This window comes from Hydra viridissima, unplaced genomic scaffold (assembly GCF_058129835.1).
Source record: "Hydra viridissima isolate aposymbiotic clone 2 unplaced genomic scaffold, HvirCarnegie_v1 scaffold_6, whole genome shotgun sequence".
Classification (NCBI taxonomy): Eukaryota; Metazoa; Cnidaria; class Hydrozoa; order Anthoathecata; family Hydridae; genus Hydra; species Hydra viridissima.
Genome location: NW_028324305.1, coordinates 4,315,648 through 4,342,365, shown reverse-complemented (window position 1 = coordinate 4,342,365; position 26,718 = coordinate 4,315,648). Strand labels below are relative to the sequence as shown.

Below are 26,718 nucleotides of genomic sequence, written 5' to 3'. Positions count from 1 at the left end.
ATACATACATACATACATACATACATACATACATACATACATACATACATACATACATACATACATACATACATACATACATACATACATACATACATACATACATACATACATACATACATACATACATACATACATACATACATACATACATACATACATACATACATACATACATACATACATACATACATACATACATACATACATACATACATACATACATACATACATACATACAAACCCCCCATTATTGCATTGTATTTTTTATGCTTTTAACTCTCAAGCATCTTTTTTCAAACTTCCATAATTTTCTTAAAGAAGTACAGAATGAGTCAAAACAAAAGAAATTTTATCTATTAGGAAGAAGGATCGCTACTAAGCTTTTAGTGAAATTCCTTATGAATAGACGCCAGTCAAATGGAATCCATGAGATTTGGATTTTTTTCATTATAAACAAGCCTTTTGCATTATTACAATTAAGTCTGTCTCCTCTAATGAAGTAACGAGAAATTGCTTCATGGTGCTTTCTTTGAACACTTTTTGGAATATTTCTGTTAAGCACTCAACTTGGAAGATCTCTAACTTATTCATTTACGTTTTGAGTTATGAGCAAATATTTTACATTTCACTGATTTAATCATGAAGTCCTTTGCTATCGTAACTGGCGCCAGATGTTTCTGTCACAGACAATTCCAAATCGTTTAATTCTGGACGAGAAGGTGCAGGAATTTTTCCACTATATAACACTGGAGGATGGAGAGAAATCTTGATAAAAAGCTATTTTGGGACATTTGCCAACAGACGCACGGCGGTTTTGAATGAGATCGTAGTGCGAATCATTTTTAACCAACCTTTTTGGTTGTTCCAATTTCTGTAACAGGATTTGCTTAAAAAAGTTAAATCTTCTTTTCTGTCAAAGAAATTGAATGTTTAAAAAGATATAGAGAGGTACGGAGAGATATAGAGAGGTATGGAGAGGTATGGAGTGGCATATAACTTTTTTTTTAATGAATAAAAGCTAAATAGAAAAGCTTGCAGGTTTCGGAAGGAGTTTATAAGAAGTTAGTTAAAAACAGAAAAAAGTATTTTTAAAAATCCAGAGAAAAATCAAAAATATTGATTGATAAGTAGTAAAGACAAAGATAACAAACTGCAGGTGGAAACATGCAGATACAAGCATTCAAACGGAAACATGCACGTGGAAATAAGTAAACGAAAACATTTGTAAAAGTTTTGTTTATTACCTAAACTTTGTAATGAAATAGGAGATAAAATGCAATCTCATTTGTTTAAATTGAACTTTTATCATAATTATCAAGATTAAAAAGAAAAACGATTCAATTGATAAAATATCTTTGCAAATGCATTTATAATAACCTTTACTAAATCATTTACGATAATGATCGTTTATGATAATGATCGTTTTAACAATGATCGTTTGTAACAATTATTGTTTATAATAATGATTGTTTAAAGTTGTGATCGTTTATAATAATGATGGTTTATAATGATGATCAATTTTGATGTCAATTCTTTTTTTTAATTTATCGGACGGACAAATTGTTAAGATCCAACCCACAAAACATTTGACATTAAACTTACAATCAAATTAAAAAAAAAAATCAAGTATTTAGATACTTAAATTTTGTTTTCAAATTTTTAAATATTATACAGAAATAAAGAATCATTAATGTTGGTGTATTGCAAAAATATTTAATTAAAACTTATAATTAACCTCAATACATTATTTATACATATTAATAACAAAAGTATATACCAAATCTTAACTTCTGTAAATACCAATTTTTAATATCGTGTTTTAACTTTTTGTATGTACATTTTTTGGAAAACTGTGAAATGACAGAATGAGAAGATAATTAGAAATAATGCGTCAGTTCTTTAATCGTAAATTCCACTTAGTCCTTCCTGCTTTTGCGTTCTCCTACAAGTTTAATTTCTTTATTCTTCGTTTCTTAGGCTTCCTTGCCGAGTCGTTCTATTGGGAAGATTGCGCGTTTTATTATTTCCTTACCATGCAACACCACCTGGTGGACACTGGTCAGCATATAATACCACGGATATTTATATACTAGTTTCTATGGTTTTTTTTTTTTTTTAATTATTCTCTCGTATTGATTCCACTTGCATACAAGACCCAACCGCCGACTGGAGATGAAATTTGACATTTCTTTTTGTAACTTACATACTCCTTGAATAGTTTAATGAGAAAAAATCTGTAAACTAATTTCTTTCAATTTTAACCACTCATTAAAAAGCTCTAATCAGGTGATTGGCAATGTGTGTGATATAAAATGAAATAAAACAGCCTTAGGCAATTTGGGACACTTTATTGTCATCTTAAGTTAAATATAAAACAATAAACTACTAAAGTGGCACAGCTAACACGGGGTAATAAAGTTTCTTTTTTTTTTCGAAATCAAGAAAACAATTACATTTTTAACAATGAAACCTTCGATTTTATTTTTTAAAATGTACATTAAATATTCTTAGAGAAACTTTCATAAATTACGTAATGAGGTTGTTTCAAATACTGGTTGCTATTCAGCCATTTACGTACATTTTTAACGAAGTAAGTCTTTATTGAGCAATAGTCAAGTCATACTTACTAGTACTGGCAACTAAGTTGTCAAAAAGCAAACAATTACTTTTATTTAAGTAAATTTGCACGCAAGTAACGGTGTGTTTCGAAATAGCGTATTTCGAATAACAACATTATAATTATTGTAAACTTGTTTGCATACGCTACTACGTGTTTCTAAATAACGTGCCTAGAATAACAAATGGATAAATATTGACATTCTCACGAGTCTGCAAAAAATTTGATTTGAGAAAAGCTTTTATCGATGATATTACTAAGCATCGGCGTTTTATCTTCCGTTTATAATAAATTAAGTGCAAACTTCTATATCAGTCATTTAAAAAAATTACGATTCAAAATTTATTAAATATTTTGGCTAAAAAAGTCAGAAAATTTTAGAAAAAAACTGTGATATATCAAAAAGACCACAGGGGAAGACCCGTAGGTGTCCACTTTTTCTACTTTTGAGAAAAATTGAAAATATGTGTTTGAATGCTTCTGTAGTTAGTTGTTAAATGTTATACATTTTTGACAACCTCGGCAAGACAAGATAACGTGGTTTTTCGTTTGTGTATTGCCAGATGTAATAGGTGAGCACTAATACATGATGATAAAAACGCAAATGTAAAAGTGTGTGAAAATCTGTGGAATTTCCCGTGAAGTCTTCTTGTCACGAGAAAAACCAAGGCCAACACTTCAAGGCTAGGGAGTGCGATTTCCCTAAACTTTTCCTTTCCCGCGATAGCGGGATTCTATTATACCATTAGCAGATATTTTTTATAAATAGAATACACAAAATTTTAAAAAGTTTTTCATATATTCCTGTATTTTTCTCAATTTTAGTAATACTAAACTAGTTAAAGTGTTTCAATGTTCCTTAATTGCACTATTAATGACATAAATTGGTTTTTTAAAGAAGCTTCTATTGCATCTAAAGGACAGTCCATCAAACGAGTTCTAAATCTTGTAAAAAAAAAATTTCCCGCTAAATTAAATGCTCTTCCAAATTCAAGACTAGCCGGCCAAATAGTCAAAGAGCATTATAAAGCAATTTCAAATTATGAGAGCGTTTGTGAGTAGCTTTAGTAGAAAACAAATTAAGCTATTTGCGTCGAGTTATCGCAACTAGAATGTTTTTTTTTTCTTTTTAACAAACTGTTCTAATCTTTCAGCCATAGATTTAGATGATACACCTGTAGTGTTGGTGTTGTAAACGTCAACGTTTTCAACTTCTGCTGCTACTTTGTCATGGAAAAAAGTGTAGCATGAGATTTAGTTCCTCCTTTTTTAATTTTAACAAATCTTGAATCAATATTGAATTTTAATTTGTTTTTGAATAAAAAAATTAGTGCAAACTCCATTTTTATCATGAGAATTTTTAAAATGTTTTTAATGGTGATCTTTTAAAATCTTCAATTCTAATCTTTATCTAAATCTTATGAAACTCAGGAAGAAGATGAGGAGCTTGCTCAATGTCTACGTTTTCATGCTCATTGTCATCACTGAAGACATAAAGGCATTCATAAAAATCATGATTAACAACTTCATCATTGACATTATGATTACTATCATAAGCTTGGTTTTTAAAAATTACACCAATTACTACTAAACGGATAGGATAAAGAAAACAAGGTTGATATTCAGCTGGAAAGTCATTGTTAATTTTTTCCATTACAAATGCACAATTTGTTGTTGAGCCAACTTAATCACTGAACAGGTTTAGACAAGTTTAATTTTTTAATCAGCAAACCAAAACAATCATTTAACTTATACAATTCGTTTTGGTTTAAGGTTAGTAAGTTCTCTATTAAAATGTTTGTTATTTGGTGGCTCTTCTCCACATTCTTTTTGCAAAATGTTATAAACTTTTTCTCAGGGTTCTTTTCAATCAAATTGTAGAACCGCCTTTACATAATAATAATTTAGGACAATGCCGACTTTTTGCTTCGTCTTTTTTCTGGAGATCAAAATCACTCTAAACCATGAAACGTTTAGTATTTAAAGGGATTTTGTTGCTAATTTGCTTTTTAAAGTTGTTGAGATAAGATTCGATCAAATTCGACAAAGTTAATAAAAGTATTCGAGTGATGAAAGTTGCCGAAAAATGCTGTAAAATTTCAAAAAATTTGGTGGGAAATTTGAAAAGTCTTCGCTGAAATTGTGGATTCTGTTTTCCGAGATATCGCGAAGTTTCAATTTTGATTTTCCTAAGAATGAGTTTTCCAGGAACAACCCCTGCCCCCTTTCTCCTACCTCCCGATTCAAGACATCGCACACAACCGCTGTTCGATTGAATCCGTTAAATTTTTATTTAAAAATTTTAAATAACAAATCTGTTTATGAATAAAAACTTGTCACGCAAAAAACTTTACTGTTTTAAAATCATGAGGTGTTCGTATTTAATAAACTTTAGAAAATTTGATAAATCTCAAAAGGCGATATAGGAATGGGTACTTAATTAATTACCTATTCGTCATTAACCGAAAAACCACATGCCGATACTTATAATTGCTGGCCACTGTTGAATTTTTTCAGCAGTGAAGGAGTATAAGAATGAAACTTGAAAAACTAAAATTTGTGGCTTGAGGGATGAAAACATATTTCAAAAGGAGGTCTTTTCGGAAATTTCCCGCAAATTTCAACGTAAAAGTGAACTGAAACAATTATAAGCAGATTTAAATTTGAGACAAGATAAACCCCCTTACCTTTTCAAATTCACAATAAATTACAAAAATCAAAAAACATTAGAAATTTAATAAGAATGGAGCTGATGTATGGTTAAATGTGGTAAAAACATCTGTCATACACATTTTTACTTAAAATTAAACCAAATTTGTTTACAAACTTGTCTAACATTTAGAAGAAGATAGAAAAACCTCGCCCACTTTAAGTATTCTGTATTGAAAGACTAAAAATGGTAAAATTAATGGGTAATAAATATGCGTAAATAAAGTCTTCAAATTAATATTTTTGATTTTAAGTAAGAAAGGTTAGGATCAAATTAAAGTATCTATGCCTTAATCAAAACGGATTTTTGTTTGAAGATTTTTTTATTTTAATCTTCAAGCTCAAATCCGTGTAGCAAATTTTTGATTTCCAAAGTTTTTTTTTCGGACCTCTTTCGTTTATTCGCTCATGGATTAAGATTTCGGTTTTTATAACATCTATCATTGTGGTAAAAAAGACTTAATTTGGGATGGAAATAATAACTTTTAAAGCTTTAGTCATAAAACTTCCAACATATACTATGGGATCCAATATGAACACTATTTAGAGCCTAAATAGGGGAACTTTGTTATTAACCATGTTGGCGAATACAAAAGATATATAAATATACAGATTGAAAAAAGGAATAAAGTAGAGGCGTGTGGTTTGAGGCTTACAAGTTAAGGTTTATTGCAGAGACAGCAAATTTTATCAAAAGCTACACTATTTTTTTAGTAATTTATTTTGTATAAAAAATCCTAAAAAAAAAAAGTGAAATAGACATATAAAAAATATCCTAAAAAAAACCATGTGAAATGGACATAAAATATTTAGAAGCTAATAATTTACTTAAAAAAACTTTCGGGAAAAAAATTGTAAGAAATTGGTTTTTTTGAATGAATAGGTTAAATGTCAGGCGCGGAATTAAGGGGAGAACATTATGGCAATCTCCACATAGTTTAAATTTAACAGCAGCCACGTTAGTTTTGGGTTTTTTTAGCTAAAGGAATATCCCTAAAAATTTTAATTTGTCTGCCGTAATTTACGGATTTGGCTATAGAGATTCCTGCTATGTCCACAACGGTTCTTAATTATACGTTACCGACCTTTTATGTAATTAATAAATGCTGTGAAAAAATATATTAAAGTATCGATCTTTTATTAAAGTTTCAACCGTGAAAATAAGATTTGGCCACACAGTTACAAATTCCTGGATCCGCGCCTGAATGTTAAAAGTAAAAATTAAAAACTAAATATGAAAAATATCAAACTTTTATGTTGATGATATGAAAGAAGAATTTATTTTTTATATAGCATCTTAAATATCAAAAAACCTATTCAAAATTTGAAATTTTTAACAGAAATAAAAATACAAGCCAGATTCAGAAAAATGTAGAATTGAAAATGCTGAACTGTTACATGCTCCTTCGTGGTGTCTAATTTTTAGTTTTGTAAGGCTTGAAAATTATTTTTTTGCTATTTACCGTAAATGAAAAAAGAAAAAAAAAAAAAGGATAGGAAGTTAAAATTTATTACCGTAAATTTTACGGTAATAAATTTTAACTTCCTATCCTCTCAAATGCTTTATTTTGTAAGAAATCGTTACCAAAGTAGAAAGTAAATTTTGATTTTTAAAAAAAAGTGTTTAAAGTTTTTTACTTTATTACCACAAAAAGCGACTTACAATTAACGCCAATTGTCAAGTGGATCTAAGAACATATTCAACGTGATGCCAAGTTTCACTCGCCCTTCATCTATGTCTTCATCTTCATCTATGTCTTCATCTTCATCTATGTTTTCATCTTCATCTATGTTTTCATCTTCATCTATGTCTTCATCTTCATCTATTTCTTCATCCTCATCTTCATCTATGTCTTCATCTATATCTTGCAATTTTTTTAACATTTTAGATCGCTGAAAAAAAAACGCGAAAAAACAAAAAAACAAAAAACAAAAGAGTTCAATGTGTCAACCTTAATCCCAAGCAGCCTCATAGATGCCAGTAGTTCGAAGAGCCAAAAGCATACAGCTGCAAATTTTTTTCCTTGGACAAAAAGTTAAAACAATATTCAGCAAACTTTGTTTAGTCACTTCTTAAGCAAATGTTTATAATGTAAAAGAGCAACTGCTACAAAAAAAGCAACTTCGGCAATAGTACAGCTTTTGCCTAACTTCTAACCAAAGAGTTTGCTTAACTTCTAACCAAAGAGTTTGCTTAACTTCTAACCAAAGAGTTTGCTTAAGGTTGAAGATTTTATGAAACTTTTGGCTTCAGTATAAACATATACATTATCAACATCTCATGAAATCAAATAACCCTTTTGGTCATATCCTTCATTTATCAAAAAAAGTTCTAAATAACAATTTCTGTGTGTATAAGTTTTTTTATCACGACACCCATCTCTGAGCAGAGAATTTAGGGATAGATTTTTTAGGTCTTTGATCTGCACAAAGATCTTCTCTTTCTAATATTTAAGACTTCAACTTCAGCTTTTTATTCTTTACGTTTTTTATTTCTTAAAGTTTAAAAATTTTAAAACACAATAAAGTAAAGTAATGAGTTACGGCTACGCACAGTTCGTCTAATTCAAAAAAAAGCATTGTTTTCGGTACTATAAAAACGGCGGACCAGGCAGAGCATGAGCTTTCTCCACTTAAAGGTTGTACTCCGTTTGGAATGAAACGTAATGACTGAACGGTCTGAAAGTTTATGCATTTTTAACAAAAGAGAAAAAATTAGCCCAACTCATTCTCCACTTAATACGTGTAACATTTAAAGGTTATTTATAAAAGGTCCGAAAAGTTCCGCGATCTAAAGACTGATTACGTAAAATTTGAGCACTTTATAACCAAAGCAACCAGAGTACATCGATCAACAGTCCAACGTGTGATTTCTAGATTTCGGAAGTCTGGAATTATTCAACGGAAGAAAATAAGGATTCCTCGAAAAGAAATTAGTTGAGAGCTTAAAGTAATCATTCAAGCAAAATCCCAGCGTATTGGACAGAATTCGAGCTCAACGATACGGAAATTCAAGATCATTCGTGATGAAAGTGCATAAATTCTTTAATTTGAAGTCTTTTAAAGTCATGAGAGTACCAAATAGGTATCAGAAACAGAATTTGGCTACCAAAAAACGAACTTGGAAATTATTTAATTAGGTGATGACAAATCCAAATGGGTGCCTTATCATTAACGATCAAACTTACGTCAAAACTGACTTATAATAGATCCCAGGTCGCCAATTTTTTCTTTCAATCAAGCGATTTGTAGTTTGCGACAAGTTTAAGTTTCAAAAGAGCGATAAGCTCTGTAAAAATTTCATGATATGGCAAGCAACATGCAGTTGTGGCTGTAAGTCAAAAGTTTTTGTCACTTCTCAGAAAATGACCAAGGAACTTTACGTCTCGGAGTGTTTGTAAAAACGTCTGCTACTTTTTATGAAGTCCCATAATGCCAGACCTCGCCTCATGTTATTACGCCAAACACACGATTGATTGGATGAATGTCAAAAAGTTAGTTTCAGTCCCGAGAGAGCTGAATTCTCCAAACTGGCCTCAATGGCGACCGATTGAGAATTTCTGGGCTATTATCAAGGGACACATATCTAAGAAGGTACAGGTCATTAAAACTGCTGATGCTATGTTGAAATCATGGGAGAAAGAGTGTGAAAAAGTTCCAGAATCTGTTGTGCGCAAGATGATGAGCAGTATTAAGGCATGTAGTTAGTAAATGAGACGCATGGCTTTAAATTAAGACATAAAACGAAATTTTAGACTGATATTTTATTTAAAAAAGTTTCCGGTAAAAAAAAGTTCAAATATTAGGTAGACAGTCTTTATAACTAATTACAAGAATACAAAAAGGCAAATGAAGGCCAGCTGAACATGACTGCAATATTTGGAGCGATTTTTATTACACTTTGAGTTCTATTGAGAGCCCAGAAAAAGGCTATGACAAAAAAAAAAAAAATTGAACATAAAAATGTAAAAAGAAAAAGATAAACCAGGAAACTGAACGTCACCAAAACCTCAAAACTGTTTTAGGTTACTTGTTTGAACTAGTCATCTTAAAATTCCAGATCATGTTTAAATGTTGATAATGTAGATTTTTTTAGCAAAAAATAATAATTTTGGCCCCATACATAAAATCTTCAATTATTGGACGATATCTTTTTGTAAGTTTAACTAAAAAGTATTTTGATTGAAACTACTTTTAAATCGTTTTTCAAACTCGGAACATGGAACGGTGTGCATAGGAAATGAGTCTTCCAATAAAGAGAATTTTAAATTGACAGATGTAAGTTTGGGAAAAAGAATATTATAATAGTAGTAATAGTAAGAAGTGATAGTAACGAAAGCGTAACGAACTTTATAAGGATGAATTATTTTTCTTTTAAAGTTATAAGACTTCAGAAATACATTTCTATTTTACATACGTCTATTAATAAATTAACTGTTAATAGGGAGCTTAGGCAATTTTTATAGCCAATGTAAATCTTTTTTATTTAAAATGCATTGGATTCCTTAATATATTTTATTTTCAAAATGGTTTCAACGACTTCTGTAGCTTATTTAGTTCCAAAGATATTCTATTTTTAATATTTTTAATTCATATACATTTTATGAAATATCTCCTTAAAGTTTCTCGTTAAACTTTTGGCACCGAAAAAAAAAACTTTATCTTTTTTTTTCTTGCGTAAAAAGTTGCGTTAACAATAAAATATCTAAAGACGGGGGAAATTTATAAAATTTCCACTTAGAAAACAAAAGATCCACCCTATTAGACTACCAAAAACAAAAAAAACAAACTGATTGACATAATAAATAAATAGTTGCAGAATCTATTTTTACGTGGGAACGAAAGAATTAGCTTAATTTACTTGTATATAATCAAAACTGAAACATTTAAAGTTAAATAACTTTATCAATTCTAAAGCAAAACGATGTCCCCAAAAAAATTATTGTAGTGCAACCTTTTCTAAAAAAAATAACATCTATATATATATATATATATATATATATATATATATATATATATATATATATATATTTATATATAGTATTTATTTTCATGGGTGGGTTTTCATTCTTCGACACCTACATAAAATCATTTGTTGCGTTTTTTGGACGAAGTTTTTCAAAAACGTTCGATATATTTTTTTCCGAGATAAAATGTCACGTGACAAAACTCCCTACTGTTAACCTTTTTTTAAATTATCATTTATTGAAAACAAACAGCAAAATGTGTATGGATACATGCGTTATTGCCTTATTCCGAACCATGACATGATATAAAGGGGATCAAAACCGCCTCTCGTGAATTACGCTCATGTTTTACCATGTAAATAAGATTTACGCTGGAGCTCTGAAATAAACAGTCAGGCATTTCTACTAAGTGTCACTTAAGTCTATTTTTTGCTGAAATTCTCTCCCAGTGTATTTCAGCTTTTTATACCGATATAGAATCGAAAAACGGATTCCAAATTATAATGAAATAGGCCAAACAAAATAGACCAAATAAAAAAAACGTCGTTTATTATTGTAACGTGACGTATTTAAACGTCGCTTATTACTGTCAGTTTATTTCAAGAACTTTATATTTACATTTTGTTACTTTTCTGTGAATTTAAATTACGAATTAATTTAACTGAATTTTTAGAAAACGAGAAATAGTAACTAAATCTTTGGTGCATTTTTTTAAATTGCCATATGAACAAAATGAACATTTTGCATATGTTTTTCCTTAGATCAGGGCGATTAAAAAAAAGTGATGCTCTTAAAAATCAAAAGTGATGATACTTGACAGAAAAAAACTACTTTCCAGATTCATAACGTAAGTACAACGTAACATTGAATTCAAGATCCTTGTTTAAAAAAATGTTCCCAGCCTACTTGTCTCAGCTAGAGTCTGGAAACTTGACCAATACTGAACCTATCCAAAAAAAATCAATTCGTTAACTAAAGGTGATTTAGTCTCAACATCATGAATGAAAAACTCATTTTCATAAGTATATTGGTAAAAGAACCATTAGTCAAGACGAAAAAACTAGGCTAATATTAATTTGAATTTCTTACTTAAGAAATTGAGTAGGAAACTATTAGAATAAAAATCAATTTTACAATCCTATCCTAAATCCAATATCAAGACCCTTCATCATTTAGTTTATCTGTCTGAAGTCGAGGTAAAAGCCTTGCAACTTTAATCATTTCCCGTTTATGTTTTAAGCTGTGTCTGCTGTCTAAAGATATAGCGTTATCGCTTTGTTCACTCTGACCATCATTTAATGGATCATTTAGCTGATGGACAGATGAAACAGCGATTGACGACGATGAACTTGTCAAGAGGTGCAATTCATTGGCTTGTTGGTTAGAGCTTAAGGTTGGAGAAGAGAGTGAATTTGAATTCTGTGATATACTGTCTGTCAAAATAACACTGCCATCACTTAAATTAGAAGTGTTGTTGATAGGCTGCATGTGTGTTTGCGTAGCCAGAGTGCCATCTTGAAGATGTATGACTGATCCAGGAGAAAGTAGACGAGCGTTAGAAAGTATGTGAGTGGCATTAACTTCGGTTGCGTTTGCTGAAGAAAGACCATTGTTCATGACAGCCATAGAGGTAAGTATAGGAAGTTGAGAAAGGTGGACTAACTGCTGAGGTACCCCGTTTGGATTGTGGTGTCCAGTTTGACTTGATGTACCAGATACAATAGATATACTATTATCATCTTGATTTATAAAGAATGGAAGATTAACAGTACCAGTTGGAGTAGATACTGGTAGATAGGTTTTTATAGTTCCTTGTGTGGGAAATGGTAAAACATCAGAAATATCGGTCTCGCTCTTTCGTTTGCGTTTTGTATCTAACTCATGACGCAAAGAATTCGGGTGAGATACTGATCGCTTTAGACTTTGCTTTTTATTACAAAACCACACTTTTACTGTACTTAAGTCTAGATTAATCTTCAAAGCTATCTCTTCCATCTCTTCGACAGAAGGCTTCGGGTTTTTCTCAAAAAACTCATTTAACGTGTGTATGAATTCAGGCGAAAAGCTTGTTCTTTTTCGCCTCTTTTTTGTGAACTTGTTTCCGCGGTTATGTTCGTCTTCTTTTGTACGAATCCAACTCTCCAGAATAGGTCGCATACGTTCTGCTGCCTTCATACCTAACTGTTTACCTTCGAACCTGTGCAACAAAAAAATTTAATTAAATGAGAAATACTTTGAAAGAAATTTTAACTTTTGAAAAATCACTAGAATAGAAATTTAATTTCACATTTGTTTAGCAATACTCTCCAACTTTTTCATTTTTTAACAACAATTAAAGGCTTCACACCTTGATATAAAAGATTGACTGTATGTTGGACCATTGAGTGCAGATAGTTCTCTCCCTACATCATCTTGAGTGTATCCTAAATTCACCCGTCGAGATTTGAAATCAAAGATAAACCTTTGCATTTCTGCAGTTAATCCACTTGTTTCTTCTTTTACTGACATAGAACGTTTCAGAAGATTAGTTCCTAAGATCTCTGCATTAAGTTCTGCTTCTCCAGAGCTTTTTAGGTGTAATAAGACATTAGGGACACCAGTTTTTGTGTTAATTGTATTATAGACATTGATAGGTGCTAACCCTGGCATGACTGAATTCAGTGAAGTAATTGGCAACTGTGTCTGATACTGAAACAGCAACATGTTTTATTTTATTCTAAAATTCATGTAATGAGCTTATAACTTATTTTACAAAATAAATAATACTCTAACTAACAACATGCGCTAGAGCTTGTCTATTAAAGACAATTAATCAGACAGACAATTGTAACAAAAAACTTTAGACAATCTAACTAACAAAGAAAACCACATCAGTGTAAATTTATTGTAATCATATAAGATTGTTACTTAATGTTTTCTTGGTGACAGTTATACCTGTTGGGTAGAAAAATTTGCATTCACTAAAGTAGAGCCCTGTTGTGTTGCATCAATTGCTGCTGAAATAAAATATAAAATGAATATGTAGGCATATACTTTCATTATACCTATAATAATCTTAAGCACCTAAGTAATAATGTATCAAAACTTGTAAACCATATGAACATGACAGAACACACACAGAACATGGAGTTAGCCAAATGGAAAACTAAATGTGTGGTAAGTAACAATTTTTCACATCATAACTTGTTAATTCTTCATTTCGTTCTAACTTCTTGCAGTTAGCTGCAACTTTTTACAGGAATATTTATGAAAAACATTGATGAATTCTTATTTAGTCAAATCTTTAATTCTGATTAGGTAATGACTCTTTATCAAAAGATTATCTATATTTAGTTTATAATATGAGGAAGCATTTTAAAAATTTCACAGATAGCATATTTAAGAAACCTGAAATAATCTGGAGGTGGCGTCTGGCAAGTTCATTCACAATTTTCTCTTCAATTTCTTTCCCTAAATCTAATTCATGATCACTCATCCAAATTGCAGTTTCATCGTAAGGCGTAACAAGCACAACGGTTTTACGACGAGTTTGTAAAATATTTGCAATAACAACCTAAAATTAGATTATGCAAATACAAACAGTAACCGTAAAAAAAATAGAAACTTCAGAAAACATCTTACACTTGTGTTTGCTAACAGATTAAGTTTTTATCAAGTTTTTATCAAATTGTTTCTAAAAACTTTAATAGTTTATAAAGCATTTGCTTAAAACTGCATTAGTAAAATCCCAGATAAGTAAAAGAAAATGAATACCTGATGATTATATTTTTGAAGTGCTTCTCTGGCTTTTCGTGATATAATATTTACATCAGTCTCAAGCTAAAGGCCAAAATATTTACAATCTTTATATGCATACAGCAGTCAGTGTTATGCATCAGCACCTTATATACACACACCATTCATAATTATTTTATAATACTTTTCAAGTATTTCAGTGTTTTACTTATAAATAAGGGGAAAAATTAAGAAAGTAAAATCGCTTAAAATATATGCTCTATTACTGTTAATCAAATATGCACATTTAATTAATTTATAAATTGGTTTGATCTATGCTACCACCTTTAGTAGCAAATAACACTTTACAAATTTGTCATTTGGCCATTCGACATAATAATGTAATAATTCGTCATTCGTTGAAATGATCTGTCATTCGATATATTAATGTAATGATTTGGCCAGTTAACATATTTATGGCCAATCGCCCAATAATTTCTAATATGCAAAACAAGTCAATTTTGTGCCACTCTTTCTTAATTTTTTTGCCACATTTTTTTCACTGGTACACATTAACTTTTTTAAATTTCCATCTATTTCATCCCATAAAAGTGCAATAGGTAAAGATTGAGGGATTGGGGAGGCCAAATCATTTCAATTATTTTATCATTTTCTAATTTATTTAAATGGTACCTTCAAACTTATGAGTAATATTTTTAAGGTTCATCTTAAAAAATCAATGGTTTTTCAATTATTCAACTTTCTGAAGAAATGGCATAACTTTTTTAACACTTAAAAACACTTTTTTAGATATCATTCCATCAACTTTAACAATACCACCAGTATTATTACCACAAAAGCAATCCCACACCATAAGACTACCTTCACCATATTTTACAGTCAGCACAACAAACTGTTTTATTAACTATTAACTGACTTCTCTTTAAAGAAATACTCTTCCCTTCTAAGCAATAATTTGGAACTTCAACTCATTAGCCCAAAGAATATGTTTCCAGTCATTAACAGTTATCAGTCTTGTTATTTTGTCAAGTGTAGTCTTTTTCTATTATTTTGGGGCCAAACTAGTGGTTTCCTATCGACAATTCTAGTTTTAAGCCCTGCTTCCATTAATTCCCTTTTCACTGTTGTCACAAAAAACTAATTATAAACTGATTTTTAAAGAATTGTTTTTACAATAGTCATAAGAATTAAATATTGATAGTACTGCTTTTTACAATCTTATTTCAAATAAATTCAATTTTGTAAGCAATTTATACTAATAAAATAAAATATTTCTTTCAATAAATTGCTTACAAAAATAAATTATTACCTGAAAAACCTTTCTTTTTTGACATAAGGTATACAGTATTGAATTTAATTCCTAGCAAACACTTGTTTTTTCTATAGACCTTTTACATTTGGTGTATTTGAAGCCATGTATTTGATAATTCATCATATTGATTTTAGTTTTTTAACAAAATTTAAAGTTAATTAATTTAAAAAAATCACAATCACAGTTTCATTTTAATAGCATCATTGTAGGCTTTTCATTTTAATATCAACATTGTAGGCTTTTCAAAAAATTCTAAGATGTACCTTAAAAGAAACAACATATGCATTCTTTGCCCACTCTTTTACTAATGGTGTCAACATTTTTGGTGTTGGTGTCATGTGTAATGTAAGACCTTCATCTGATGACTGAATCTTATGCTCATGCTAAAAATTAAAGAGAAAAAACCCAACAATTAATTTATGACTAAAGGTAATTCAATTGTTACAAGAAATAAAATTGAATTTCTGAGTCCTAATTTAAGAATAGTACTTCACATATAGAAGCCTTAGACAAAGCGTACCAGCTCATTCTCAGGAATATAGAAGTCTGACACTGCAGCAGCTAAGTAGAACATCACATGACTGCCTAATGATGACAAAGCTTCAGCTGAAGCACGTAATAAAAATAAATAATCTGACAATGTCATGAAACCAATTTTCAAAAGTAGGCAGCCATTTTGAACCTAAAATTTAACAAACATTAAAAGAGTAAAATCAAAACTATATTTTTAAAAAAATATAGTTATTACATCATTGAGTTCTTATAACTTTTACCACTATTTTGTTTGTTAAATGTTCATGAAATAGAGATTGTCAACATCATAAAATGAAGTAGTTTTTCTTCAACTTTTTCTTTAAAAAAAAACTTACCTCCTTATATCTTCTTACAACTTCAGCTAACCCAGGTGCTCTTTGTTCATCCACTTAGTGAATAAAATACAATATACACATACACGCATACATACAAATATACATACAAATATGCATACATATATGCATATATGCATACATGCATACATACATACATACATACATACATACATACATACATACATACATACATACATACATACATACATACATACATACATACATACATACATACATACATACATACATACATACATACATACATACATACATACATACATAAATACATGATATACTTTAGTTTATTTTTATAAAATACTAATGATTTCTTTTATTTAAAAAAAAAACACTAATGATCAAGTTTAAGTGACATTTTTAATTCTAAAATACTTTTAAAAAAAGAATAATGATTTATAATCATTATGAGATTTTAGGATGAAATGTAGGAAACAAAATAATATAGCAAAAGATACAGATGCATATTCAATGATGCAGAAGTACATTCAAAGATGCATCTACAAATAATAGCACATTGAATCATTACATTTAATGCATAGAAGGTTGTGAGAGCATATATGTGGCTAAATATATGCTAATCCAATTTTGTGAAAGAGTAAAAAATTTTTAATGGAAGGAAAATCTTTTTATGAAATTACTTCACTATTATTGATAGGTCAATCAACCATGTATAATATTATTGTAAGATACTGTTATGGATACGGTTTAAAAGATTGTCCATGTAGTAGTAGACCAAGAAACACAAATCAAGAAAATTGTCAAGAAAACTGTTGCCAAAATAGCATGCGAGCTAAAGGATGAAAACCTAGCTAATGTTAGTTGCAGTACTGTGACACAAAGACTAAATGATGTGGGATTTTTCAGTCATATAGGTAATAAAAAACCATTAATCTTTAAAAGATATAAGCTTTCATAAGGGTTCATTAAAATTTACAGAAGATCACCTAATTTGGACAATCAGATAATGAGCTGATAAATGATAAATATTGAGATTACCAGAAACAAAATTTTATTACAATCTAAATGACAGTCCTAATATTTTTAAGGGTTGAAACAAAATAATACAATTCATGTGAGGTATTGCAAATTTTTTCTGGAATCTTGTAATTTTATAGGTCTAAAAAGATTAGAAAAAAGTGGCTTTCTCAAATCTATCTAAATTTAATCCTTTTGAAACTGAAGGTAGACAACTTTTACAACATCTTATTGGCATGAGATGTGACATTCTGTACCAAATTCCAACTGTAAAACACAGTGAAGGAGCTGTAACAATTTGGATATTTCAGCAGAATAAAGACCCCTAACACATCAAAGTTTTAAACTGCCTATAACAATCAACAGACTTGAACCTAATTAATCACTTATGGGAAATGCAAGATCTTCAAGTTTGAAAGCATAAATATTCAAATAAACCAGTATTATTCAAGTTATTGAAGATAGATTGGGATAAAATTCCACCTGCTTGTATTAAGTTAATACCACATTATTGTGCAGCTTTTATTGCTGTAAAGGGTATGACTATAAAATATCAACATAATTTAATTCAGTTATAGAACATGTAGATTAATGATTTTTCTTGAAGTAAAAAATGGCCAGATGTGTGCTTTTTGCACATATACAATAATTTTAATAATTAATTCATTCACTAATGTAAATAGTATTATTTTGATATTTTTTTGTTTCCATAATAATTATAAGCCATTAGTCTTTTTTTTAAATACAGTGACATGCAAAAGCTTTCAGCCAGTGATATTTCATACATATTAGTGTTTTCATCAACTTCGGTTAAATTGCGCAATTAGAAAATTGAAATTAGCCGACTTTAAAAATTTGAACAGTTGATTTAACCAACTATGGGTTTTTTTAATTCAACCAAAATATCTGAACATTGAACCTAATTTGCTGTACCACAAAAACTTAACTCTTAGCTTACTACATGTAGCACTACTTCATTAAAATGTTTCCTTTTTCTCATTATTGTAAACAGTTAATGCTTTTTAAAACAAAATTTTAAGCAATGCATTATGGTAATCAGTTAGTGATGGGAAAAAGATAAGAAGATTTATAAATCTGCTGCCCCAAAAAAAGCTTTGCCGGCTCCATCTACCGAAAACACACAAGCACACACACACACACACACCTTGTTACACTACTGTTCTTTATTAATTAAACTGTTTGCTAATCTTTTGTTTAATTGTTGTGAAAAATGATACAGAGAGAATTAAAAAAAAGTTAATTTTTTAAGTTTAAATAAATTTCAGCCTAGCATACAAAGATGCAAGTGATGTAATAATTCAAAGTATTTTTCTGAAATAAGAGTTTTAAAATTATGGGTAAAGAAAACTTTACATAACCTTAAATAAATTATTAGAAAAAGAGAGGCTTTGGTATTTTTTAAGATTGTAAATGTGATTACAATATTTCATTTTTAAACAACAGAAAAAAATTAGGTTCATGAATCAGCTTAATTATTTCAGGAAAATAACAAAATTCAAATGTATATCATACAGATTTTTTATCAATTTAAACAAAGACTTATTACCTGCCACATGATAATTTCCAGTTGCATCAAGTTGAGGCTCTAACAAGTCTAAAGCATTATGCCCTTCAAAATGACGACAGAAGGGTTCATAAGACCTTTGTCTATGCAAGAAGATCACTGCATAACCATGCAATAAGAAATATCTTGAACAAAGTTCAGGAAGAAAAAGAAGATTTTAAAAAACAAGTTTAAAAAAAAGGAAAAGCATCATGGAAGCATGGAAAAACAAAATCTAAGTATAGAAAAGATACTCTGCTGAACAAGCTCCTCTTGTTCCTTGACTAAAATTATCAAGAAATCTGACGGTATTGCTTTCTATAGGCACAGTAGTTCCACCACTCTATAGAATAAAAAAAAAGCAGGCTGGAAAGTTAACTTGAACTCATTTCTTAAGTTTCATTTTACACATTACTTGATAGATATAGACTGCATGTACTTCTATTTCCTGCTTAAAGTTTGAAATCAAATGTATCTTTTTTCCTTGTATCACATTTACTTGTAGTGTTTTAATAGAGTTTAAGCAACATGTAAGCACTACAAGAGTAATACAATTACTTTAAAATTTACTTAGTAATTACTTAGAGAACTTATCAACACTTCCATTATACACGCAGTATACGAGATGATTAGCTAGAATAGGTTGAGATAGTGCTACAAATATTGAAACAAATTTAATTACGGCTTTAATATATAAAAAAGTTCATCATTTTAAGTCACGTAATCTATGCAAAAATAATTTTTTATTTAAGCATGCGAATGTTTAAGTTAATTATGCTTGAGTTCGAATAGTTGCATAATTTCAGAGAGGAAAATTAATTATTTTACTCACGGTAACAAGAACAATATGCCTGCCAAGTTGCCTGTGCTTTACAGCAAAATCTTGAATAGTTCTTTTCGCTTCATCAAGATTTGAAGGAGGCCTAGACTTAGCAAAATAATCATTCCAGTCGGCCATTTTCTTTGAAATGTTTTTACTTTATATTTAAAGCCTTTTGTCAATGCTTCTTTTTGATACGTTATATACTTTATATAACTATTTATTTAATGATCGCACATTCTCGTATAATTGCATTGTGTTTTCAAATTTAATACACTGTTCCTATTCGCCAACAAAAATAAACTTGTAAACGAGACAAGCTAAAAATTGCCTGAGCAAAATAACGGTTAGTAAACAAAAATTAATTAGCACGTGAAAAGTACAAACAGCTTAAATTTTAAATTTTAACTTACTAATTTGTTTTGAAAGTGATAAAACAGAAAAAATAGTGTAATTGGTAGCAATAGTTCTTTTCTCGATCTAATTACTTGTTTTAATATACTAATAAATTGATCTGTGTTCATGGTGCCATAAGATAATCACTCGTGGGTTGTTTTTTTTAGTTATTTTCCATATTACTTCATATTTAGGTTCTATAAAAAATGTCAGCTACTAGAAGAGCAGCTGGTTTTATTATATATCGGCGTATACGTTCTTCTGTAGAATATTTACTATTGCAAGCATCATATGGGAATTTTCATTGGACACCACCTAAAGGGCATGTAGATCCAGGTGAAGATGATATTACAGCTGCTTATAGAGAAACGCTTGAAGAATCTGGATTACAAAAAGAACTTATTCGAGTGCATAGTGATATGGAGTTTCAGTTGAATTATGAAGCTTATGGAAGTTTAAAAACTGTTGTTTATTGGTTGGCAGAATTGACTGATATAAATGCAGAAGTTAAGCTATCTCATGAGCACCAAGCATATAAATGGTTAGAGTATTCTAAAGCATGGGAACTTTCAAAGTATGATGACTTAAGAAACCTTTTAACCAAATGTAATGAGTATTTAAAAATAGAGTAGCAATATGTAATGTTCAATTTTGTTAACTCCTTATATGTTACATAGATTGAGTATTATTTATTTTTTTATGACATACATAAAATTGATGGTACACTATACTAAGTTTATCATAAAAATTAAATCAAATTCAAAATTAAGAATCATCTAATAAATACTCATAATAGTTAACAAAAAGATAAGTTAGTATCTTAATAATTATACTTGCTTATTACAGTATTTCATAACTATCCAAAGTTGAAACTGCATATAGTAACTCTTCCTATGACACTATTATCTAAATGTTTAAATATATGTTTTCAACTGAATATCCAATTATTTTTGTTTTATTATTAGTAAACTAAAACAATGAATAGTTTTAAAACATATCTACAGAATATCTGATGGACTCTGACAGCACATCCAGCATTCCTGAAAATGAGTATGAAGATGAAAAACTTGATAAAGTAGAAGGTGAATATAGCTCTAATGGGTTTACCCAGCCAAAGTTATATGAGGAATCATCTGAAGAACTTGTCAGTCCTGATCACAGTTTTATGACAGCATCAAATTGTAAAGATAAAAGTCTGCAACTGCATTGTGCTGATTGTAATGTAACCCATTGTATGATGTGGCGGCGGTTAACTGAAGATAAACTTGTCTGTAATTTTTGTCACCTAAAGAGAATTAAATCTAGTTCAAGTTCTATTAATGGGAAAAATGCTGGCTGTGCTAGCAAAGGAAAAGAACTACAGGCTGTAAGAATATCAAGTCGTAAAAATAAAGCAAAAAAAAAATTTGGGAATGGTTTTGTTTCTATTATAAAAAATGGAAGTACAAAAAGTCGACGTAATTTATTCAAGAGAAAACCATTAAAAAGTGTTGATGGTTGTGGTTCCATCATCACTTCAAAAGCTATTTACCATAATGTAAGTTTGTGATGTATATATACAAGTGTGGCTATTATCTATGAAACATTTTTCAAAAATATTTTAGATTAGCTCAGTTTGCATTTCAAATAATCATTACCAAGCATCCTTTAAAATAATTTGTTTTTAGTTATTTGAATGTTTCTTTTTGTTTTTGTTTTTTTTCTCCTTCTAAAGCTAACTTTAAAAGGATGTTATTAATTTCTAAACAAAAAAAAGCCATTTATATTTCCACATTTAACTTAAAAAAGATTTCATTAATTTTTTTGACCGCTAAAAATTTTTTTATGTCTGCATTCAAATTACCTAAATATGCTGAGCAAGAGTGCAGAGAAAATTTTTTTTAATTTTAAAATGGGGTCATGAAACTGCAAACAAATCTCATTCAGGAAGGATCGGGGCTGTTATTTTCTTATTCAAACACTCTTTGAACAATATATAAAATAATAAACTTTATTCAAAGTAAAAATTTTGAAAAACTTTAAAAAAATAGTGTTGCAACAGTCTGAATTTTTATTTTTAGAATATAAGTTTTGGAATGATAAAATATGCAACCTTAATCAATTTTGGTATGATGAAATATACAGCCTCTGTTTTAAAATGTTTTACATTTTGTCATACTAAAAAAAATCTGCTTTTTGAGAAAAACCTTTGAAGTAAACATAATTATCTCCTAAACTTATGTATTTCTAAGACCAAAATACTCAAGGTATTTATATGAAAACCAGCTTAATCATATTTATCTATATTGGCTTGAAATATTTAAATATGTTTTGTTTTTATTCTTGCTAAGGGATTACTTTTTCAAGTTGGTGATATTGTTTCAACATTTGACATTGAAGGTGAAGTTTTTTTTGCTCAGCTTCGTGGATTTCTTCAGGATGATTACTGCGAAAAATTTTGCGTTGTTACATGGTTGATTCCTAAAATACCTCAACCAAAAGTGTTCGATCCAATGTTATTTCTTCCAGGTAAAAAAGGATTTTTATATATTTTTTTGATGACAATATATGTTAAAAAATTATGAAAGTATGACATTTCAAAAGGTCAAGTTCTAAAGTCTGGGTAATCCTATGGACAAGTTCAGCCAAATATGTTTGAAGCCAGATTTTAGCCAAGGCATAAAATTTCCTAGGCCAGGTGAAATAAATATCTTTCGAACTATTTGGAACATTTAGCGAAGTGTTGTTAAAAAAAAGGGTTTTTTTTTTTGTTTCTGAAATAGTTTTGCTTCAAAGACATCAAAAGAAAAGAGAAGTTTTGAACACTTTTTCTTAGGCTTAACAGTTAGAAATTTTTTATTAGCCAGAAAGAATTTCAGGTGTTATGTTGAAAACAAAAAATTCACTCAAAAAAATTAAGATTGTTCCAAAAGTCCTACTTACTATATTAAAAATAGGTTAACTGCCAATTAAGGATTGTACCTTCAGAAATAGTAGCATTTGCTGAAGATCCCTTTTTAATTCCTCTAACAACAGGTTATGACACACAAGTAAAGGTAAATTTTTTTGTTTGTGTTGACATTAACCTTCCATTAAGCTTCAGTTTATTAAAAGTTGTCTTAGATTATTCAAGTTTGATCCTAAGATAACTTAAAACTGACTAAAAAAAAGACCCACAAGTGAAAGTGCAATTCTCTCATATGAGAGCTTTTTTTTATATGTGTATTATGGATATGACTTTTTAATTTTTTTTCAAATAAAATGTTTCCTGTATCATAAATCGATGAACTTTTACCTAAAATCATGAAAAAAGGCCCAAATAGCTTTCTGCAACAAAAAAAGGTCACCCCCAAAATAAAAATTTGATTTACCATTTTTATACATTCATTTTTGACCGATGTTTTAATCTTAAGCTTAATTCTCAGCTTAATTCTCAGTGTTGCTAATGTGAGCTCAGTGTTGATAATGTGAATAGTTCTATGAAGTACTCTGCGTGTAACTGAGCTAATAAGGAACTACTGTAGCGAACTAAAGACGCTGTAAGTGTACGAAGTATAAGTAGTTGTAGCATTATCGTTAGGATACGGACTGGATTATCGAGCTGTTATCAACATTGACTGGATTATTGAACTATAATTGGATTACTATACAGTTAAAGTATTTTATTAATTAAACGACTTTATTAAACGGATATTTACGCTCAGCTATCCGTAAAGTCGTAACAATATTATATGATGTCTCACAAGAAAAGTCATACCACAGTAACAAAGAACAAGAAGACTTGGACTAAAAATTTGGTGAGATTTCAAGAGTCACACAGAAGAAGAGGAAGCGTGGCTGTAGAAGAACATTCACTCGATGAAAAATCCAGAATACCACTTCAATTGCAGATCGTAGGAAGATACCAGTTTCTCGGAGCATATGTTAAAGGAAGAAAAGAACGAATAGACCAAATTTCTAAGGAAATTACAAAATTGTGGGACAATAAACTGAATTTTCCACATGTGTCTGATCAAGTGATAAGAGCAAAGCTTATGAAGGTGCTGAAGGTCTATGATGAATGTGTCAAGCGTGGAAAATATGATGTTCTCAATGCATTATTTGACATCACGAAAGTGAATGGCCAGTGGTTATCCTCGGAAGATAAACGTCTATACCACCTACAAAAAGAAAGTAAAGGACAGGTGGGGTACTCAACAGGACAAGTGGCAAGTAAAGAAACCATTCACCCTTCCAAGAGAAGGAAAGTCCAGTCTGGAACAGCAATACCTTCCACATCACAAGTCCTGTCTACCACAGACAGTGGTACTGAATCTGAAAACTGCAAAAGTAAGAGTGAAGATGATGAAGACGACGACGGTGATAAAGACGATGATGAGGACACTCAGAAAAAAACTAGAAAGCACTACAAAAGTAAATTTGCTGTAAGTATGGTTACATCAAGTGGAGTTTCCACAAAGAAAGCTGCTAAAATATGCAATGTATTATCACAACAAGGTATTGATATTCCAACTCCAAGTCAATCAGCAATTTACAAGTCCACATTCAAAGAGGCAGGTAAATTAAAAAAAGAAATGATACAACAACTTAAAATGGAACAGTGGTCCTTACACTTTGACGGCAAACGAATAGATGATAAGGAATATCAGGTAGTTGTACTTCAGAATGAAAGAACTGACGTGAAACTTGATGCACTGCGTTTAAAAGATGGCAAAGCTGAAACTGTTGCTGAAAAAATTGCCAAACTTATTGATGAATACAATTTGTGGAATTCAATTAAGATGATCATTACTGATACAACAAACGTCAATACTGGGAAGAGAAATGGAGTTGTTGTGAAGTTGCAACGTATGTTTAAATTAAAGGGTGTCACAATACCACAATTTATCGGTTGTCAGCATCACGTACTAGACAGGATTCTCCGTCTGGTGATGGACGAAGAACTTGGGGGTGATACCAAATCTCCAAACATTGAATACCCATTTGTGTCTGAACTGTTGAATAAGTATGATAAACTGAAGGATAAGTTTGTGAATGGAACTGTAGAAATTCTTGATAAATCAGGGTGGAGAGACGATATGAAGTTTTTGTACCATTTAACAAGAGTGTTTAGGTTCTATGAAGAACAAAGAAACTTCCCTCTGATTCACTTTCAGAACATTCCTAATATGAGCAATGCCAGATGGAACTCAAGAGCCATTCTCGCCATTCTGGCGTTCATTCTTATGCCTGAAGCGAGAAAGAATTTGGAGAAGGTTTGCAGGTTCATTTCATATGAGTGGGCAGAACATTGGTTTAGTAGTCAAAAGTACAATGACAATGACTTCAAGAATTTATCTGATGTATTGAAGCCTTACAAAAAGGCATTGCAGTCATTCAAAAATCACTGGAAGAAAGAGCCATCCGTCATCGACATACCACGAAGTAATCAGATAGCTGAACGTGCAATCAAGGTGATGCAAGACCTGTATGCTTTCTGCAGAAAGAAAGACAAACTGCAACTTCGATTCATTCTAAGTAATAAGCGCTAGACTCTTTATGAGACGTGAGCATCATGTGACCCCTGTACTAAACACAGTAGGCCTATAGACACAGACAGTTATGTATATTGTTGTACTAGACGCTTTGATACTGTTAATTTTGTAATACATGTATAATTATATATCACATAATGTTTTTTGTTATATCACAGTACATGTTGCATAAATAAATAAAATAACAACAGGAGTATGACTCTTACAACATCTTCAGCCTTTAATATTCATTTACTGTACAAAAGTGTACCTATTGAAAATTCGATTTTTTGGTTTTGGGGTGACCTTTTTTCAAAATATGTCAAAATGAAACATCTATTCGTTCTTTTTACATAAAAGTTCATTGAATTACGATACAGGCCTAGTAGGTTGCAAAAAAGTCATATCCCTAATGTGTATACATGTCTTCTCTTTTTATGTAATTTTTTTCTTTCAATCAAAGCATACTTTGAAATCACATGCACTTTGTTACATTTTGTTACTTGTTTTTTATTTACTCTTTAAAAAATAACAATTAAAAATTAATGAAAAGTAATAACAAGACATTATACAAGATGTGAAGAATATTTTAGGATAGAATTCTGGTTAAACAAAATCAACAATAATACTGTCTTGTTGGCACTGGAATAGGATCTATGACATATTTCACATGCTCTCTAAATGCTGTTTGTACTTAATGAAGATCAAGTACATAGCTAAAGCATGACACATGTTCATTAAGGAATCATAAGTATGTTATATTTTTAGGTCTAGATGAAGATATAGCTCGACCAATGGATTGCTTTGATTTTGTTTGTCATGCACCTTCTGATTTATACAAAAGTCGAATTCTACATCCTCCATATCTTAAAAGTCAAGCTAATTTATGCAATCTTATTGAAGCTGCTGAACTAATTGAGAATTTATCAAAGGGACTACAACAAGAAGCTGAAAATAGAATTGAAACTTTGTTAGGGAGTATTTCAAGTGAAGAAAACAATGAAAAATAAATTGTGACAATTTTTAGACATGTTTAAAACTGAGTATTTATTTATTTATTTTTTTGTTTCTATTTTATATTTAAATTTACTTAATATAATGATAGTGATAAAACACTTTACAATCATAATTATGCAATTGATAATTGTATAAATTAAATTTATTTAGATAAGTATAATAATAAAACAATGTACAATCATAATTATGCAAGTGATAATTGTATAAATTAAGTTTACTTAACA

The 26,718-nt window shown here is 29.9% G+C and overlaps 3 protein-coding genes across 9 annotated transcripts; 2 read left to right on the top strand and 1 right to left on the bottom strand.

The window, feature by feature from the left end:
* Nucleotides 1–11,367: 11,367 nt before the first annotated feature.
* Nucleotides 11,368–19,790, bottom strand: LOC145189909 (uncharacterized). Of its 7 annotated transcripts, none has more exons than XM_090089519.1 (11): nt 19,602–19,790; nt 19,024–19,112; nt 18,773–18,915; nt 16,213–16,265; nt 15,864–16,025; nt 15,607–15,726; nt 14,050–14,115; nt 13,684–13,849; nt 13,231–13,292; nt 12,644–12,984; nt 11,368–12,493 (listed from the first exon to the last, which is right to left on the bottom strand). In XM_090089519.1, exons 1-11 carry the CDS (start codon nt 19,725–19,727, stop codon nt 11,452–11,454), a joined length of 2,370 nt encoding a protein of 789 aa, XP_089945645.1. In that variant the 5' UTR covers nt 19,728–19,790; the 3' UTR covers nt 11,368–11,451. The 7 variants fall into 7 exon arrangements, with proteins under 7 accessions (XP_089945645.1, XP_089945646.1, XP_089945647.1 ...); XM_090089520.1 differs by having other exon boundaries at nt 13,231–13,289; XM_090089521.1 differs by lacking the exon at nt 19,602–19,790 and adding an exon at nt 19,351–19,482.
* Nucleotides 19,791–20,191: 401 nt separating this feature from the next.
* LOC145190154 (bis(5'-nucleosyl)-tetraphosphatase [asymmetrical]-like) lies at nt 20,192–20,677 on the top strand. Its single transcript, XM_080066937.2, has one exon. The coding sequence runs from the start codon at nt 20,192–20,194 to the stop codon at nt 20,615–20,617; it is 426 nt and encodes a 141-aa protein (XP_079923063.2). The 3' UTR covers nt 20,618–20,677.
* A 320-nt stretch (nt 20,678–20,997) lies between these two features.
* On the top strand, nt 20,998–26,535 carry LOC145190546 (GATA zinc finger domain-containing protein 1-like). The gene is made up of 3 exons (XM_090089527.1): nt 20,998–21,522; nt 22,316–22,493; nt 26,246–26,535. The coding sequence occupies exons 1-3, from the start codon at nt 20,998–21,000 to the stop codon at nt 26,485–26,487; spliced, it is 945 nt and encodes a 314-aa protein (XP_089945653.1). The 3' UTR covers nt 26,488–26,535.
* The last annotated feature ends 183 nt before the right edge of the window (nt 26,536–26,718 follow it).

What these genes read in the sequence shown, in the direction of transcription:
- LOC145190154 (XM_080066937.2), top strand. Translation starts at nt 20,192, where the DNA reads ATGTCAGCTACTAGAAGAGCAGCTGGTTTTATTATATATCGGCGTATA.
- LOC145189909 (XM_090089519.1), bottom strand. Translation starts at nt 19,727, where the DNA reads ATGGCCGACTGGAATGATTATTTTGCTAAGTCTAGGCCTCCTTCAAAT. An exon ending in GGCATATTGTTCTTGTTACC is followed by an intron (nt 19,113 to 19,601) that starts GTGAGTAAAATA and finishes TTTATTCTATAG; the next exon opens with AGTGGTGGAACTACTGTGCC. An exon ending in CAAATTTTTCTACCCAACAG is followed by an intron (nt 12,985 to 13,230) that starts GTATAACTGTCA and finishes TTGCTGTTTCAG; the next exon opens with TATCAGACACAGTTGCCAAT.
- LOC145190546 (XM_090089527.1), top strand. Translation starts at nt 20,998, where the DNA reads ATGGACTCTGACAGCACATCCAGCATTCCTGAAAATGAGTATGAAGAT. An exon ending in CAAAAGCTATTTACCATAAT is followed by an intron (nt 21,523 to 22,315) that starts GTAAGTTTGTGA and finishes ATTCTTGCTAAG; the next exon opens with GGATTACTTTTTCAAGTTGG. An exon ending in TCCAATGTTATTTCTTCCAG is followed by an intron (nt 22,494 to 26,245) that starts GTAAAAAAGGAT and finishes TTATATTTTTAG; the next exon opens with GTCTAGATGAAGATATAGCT.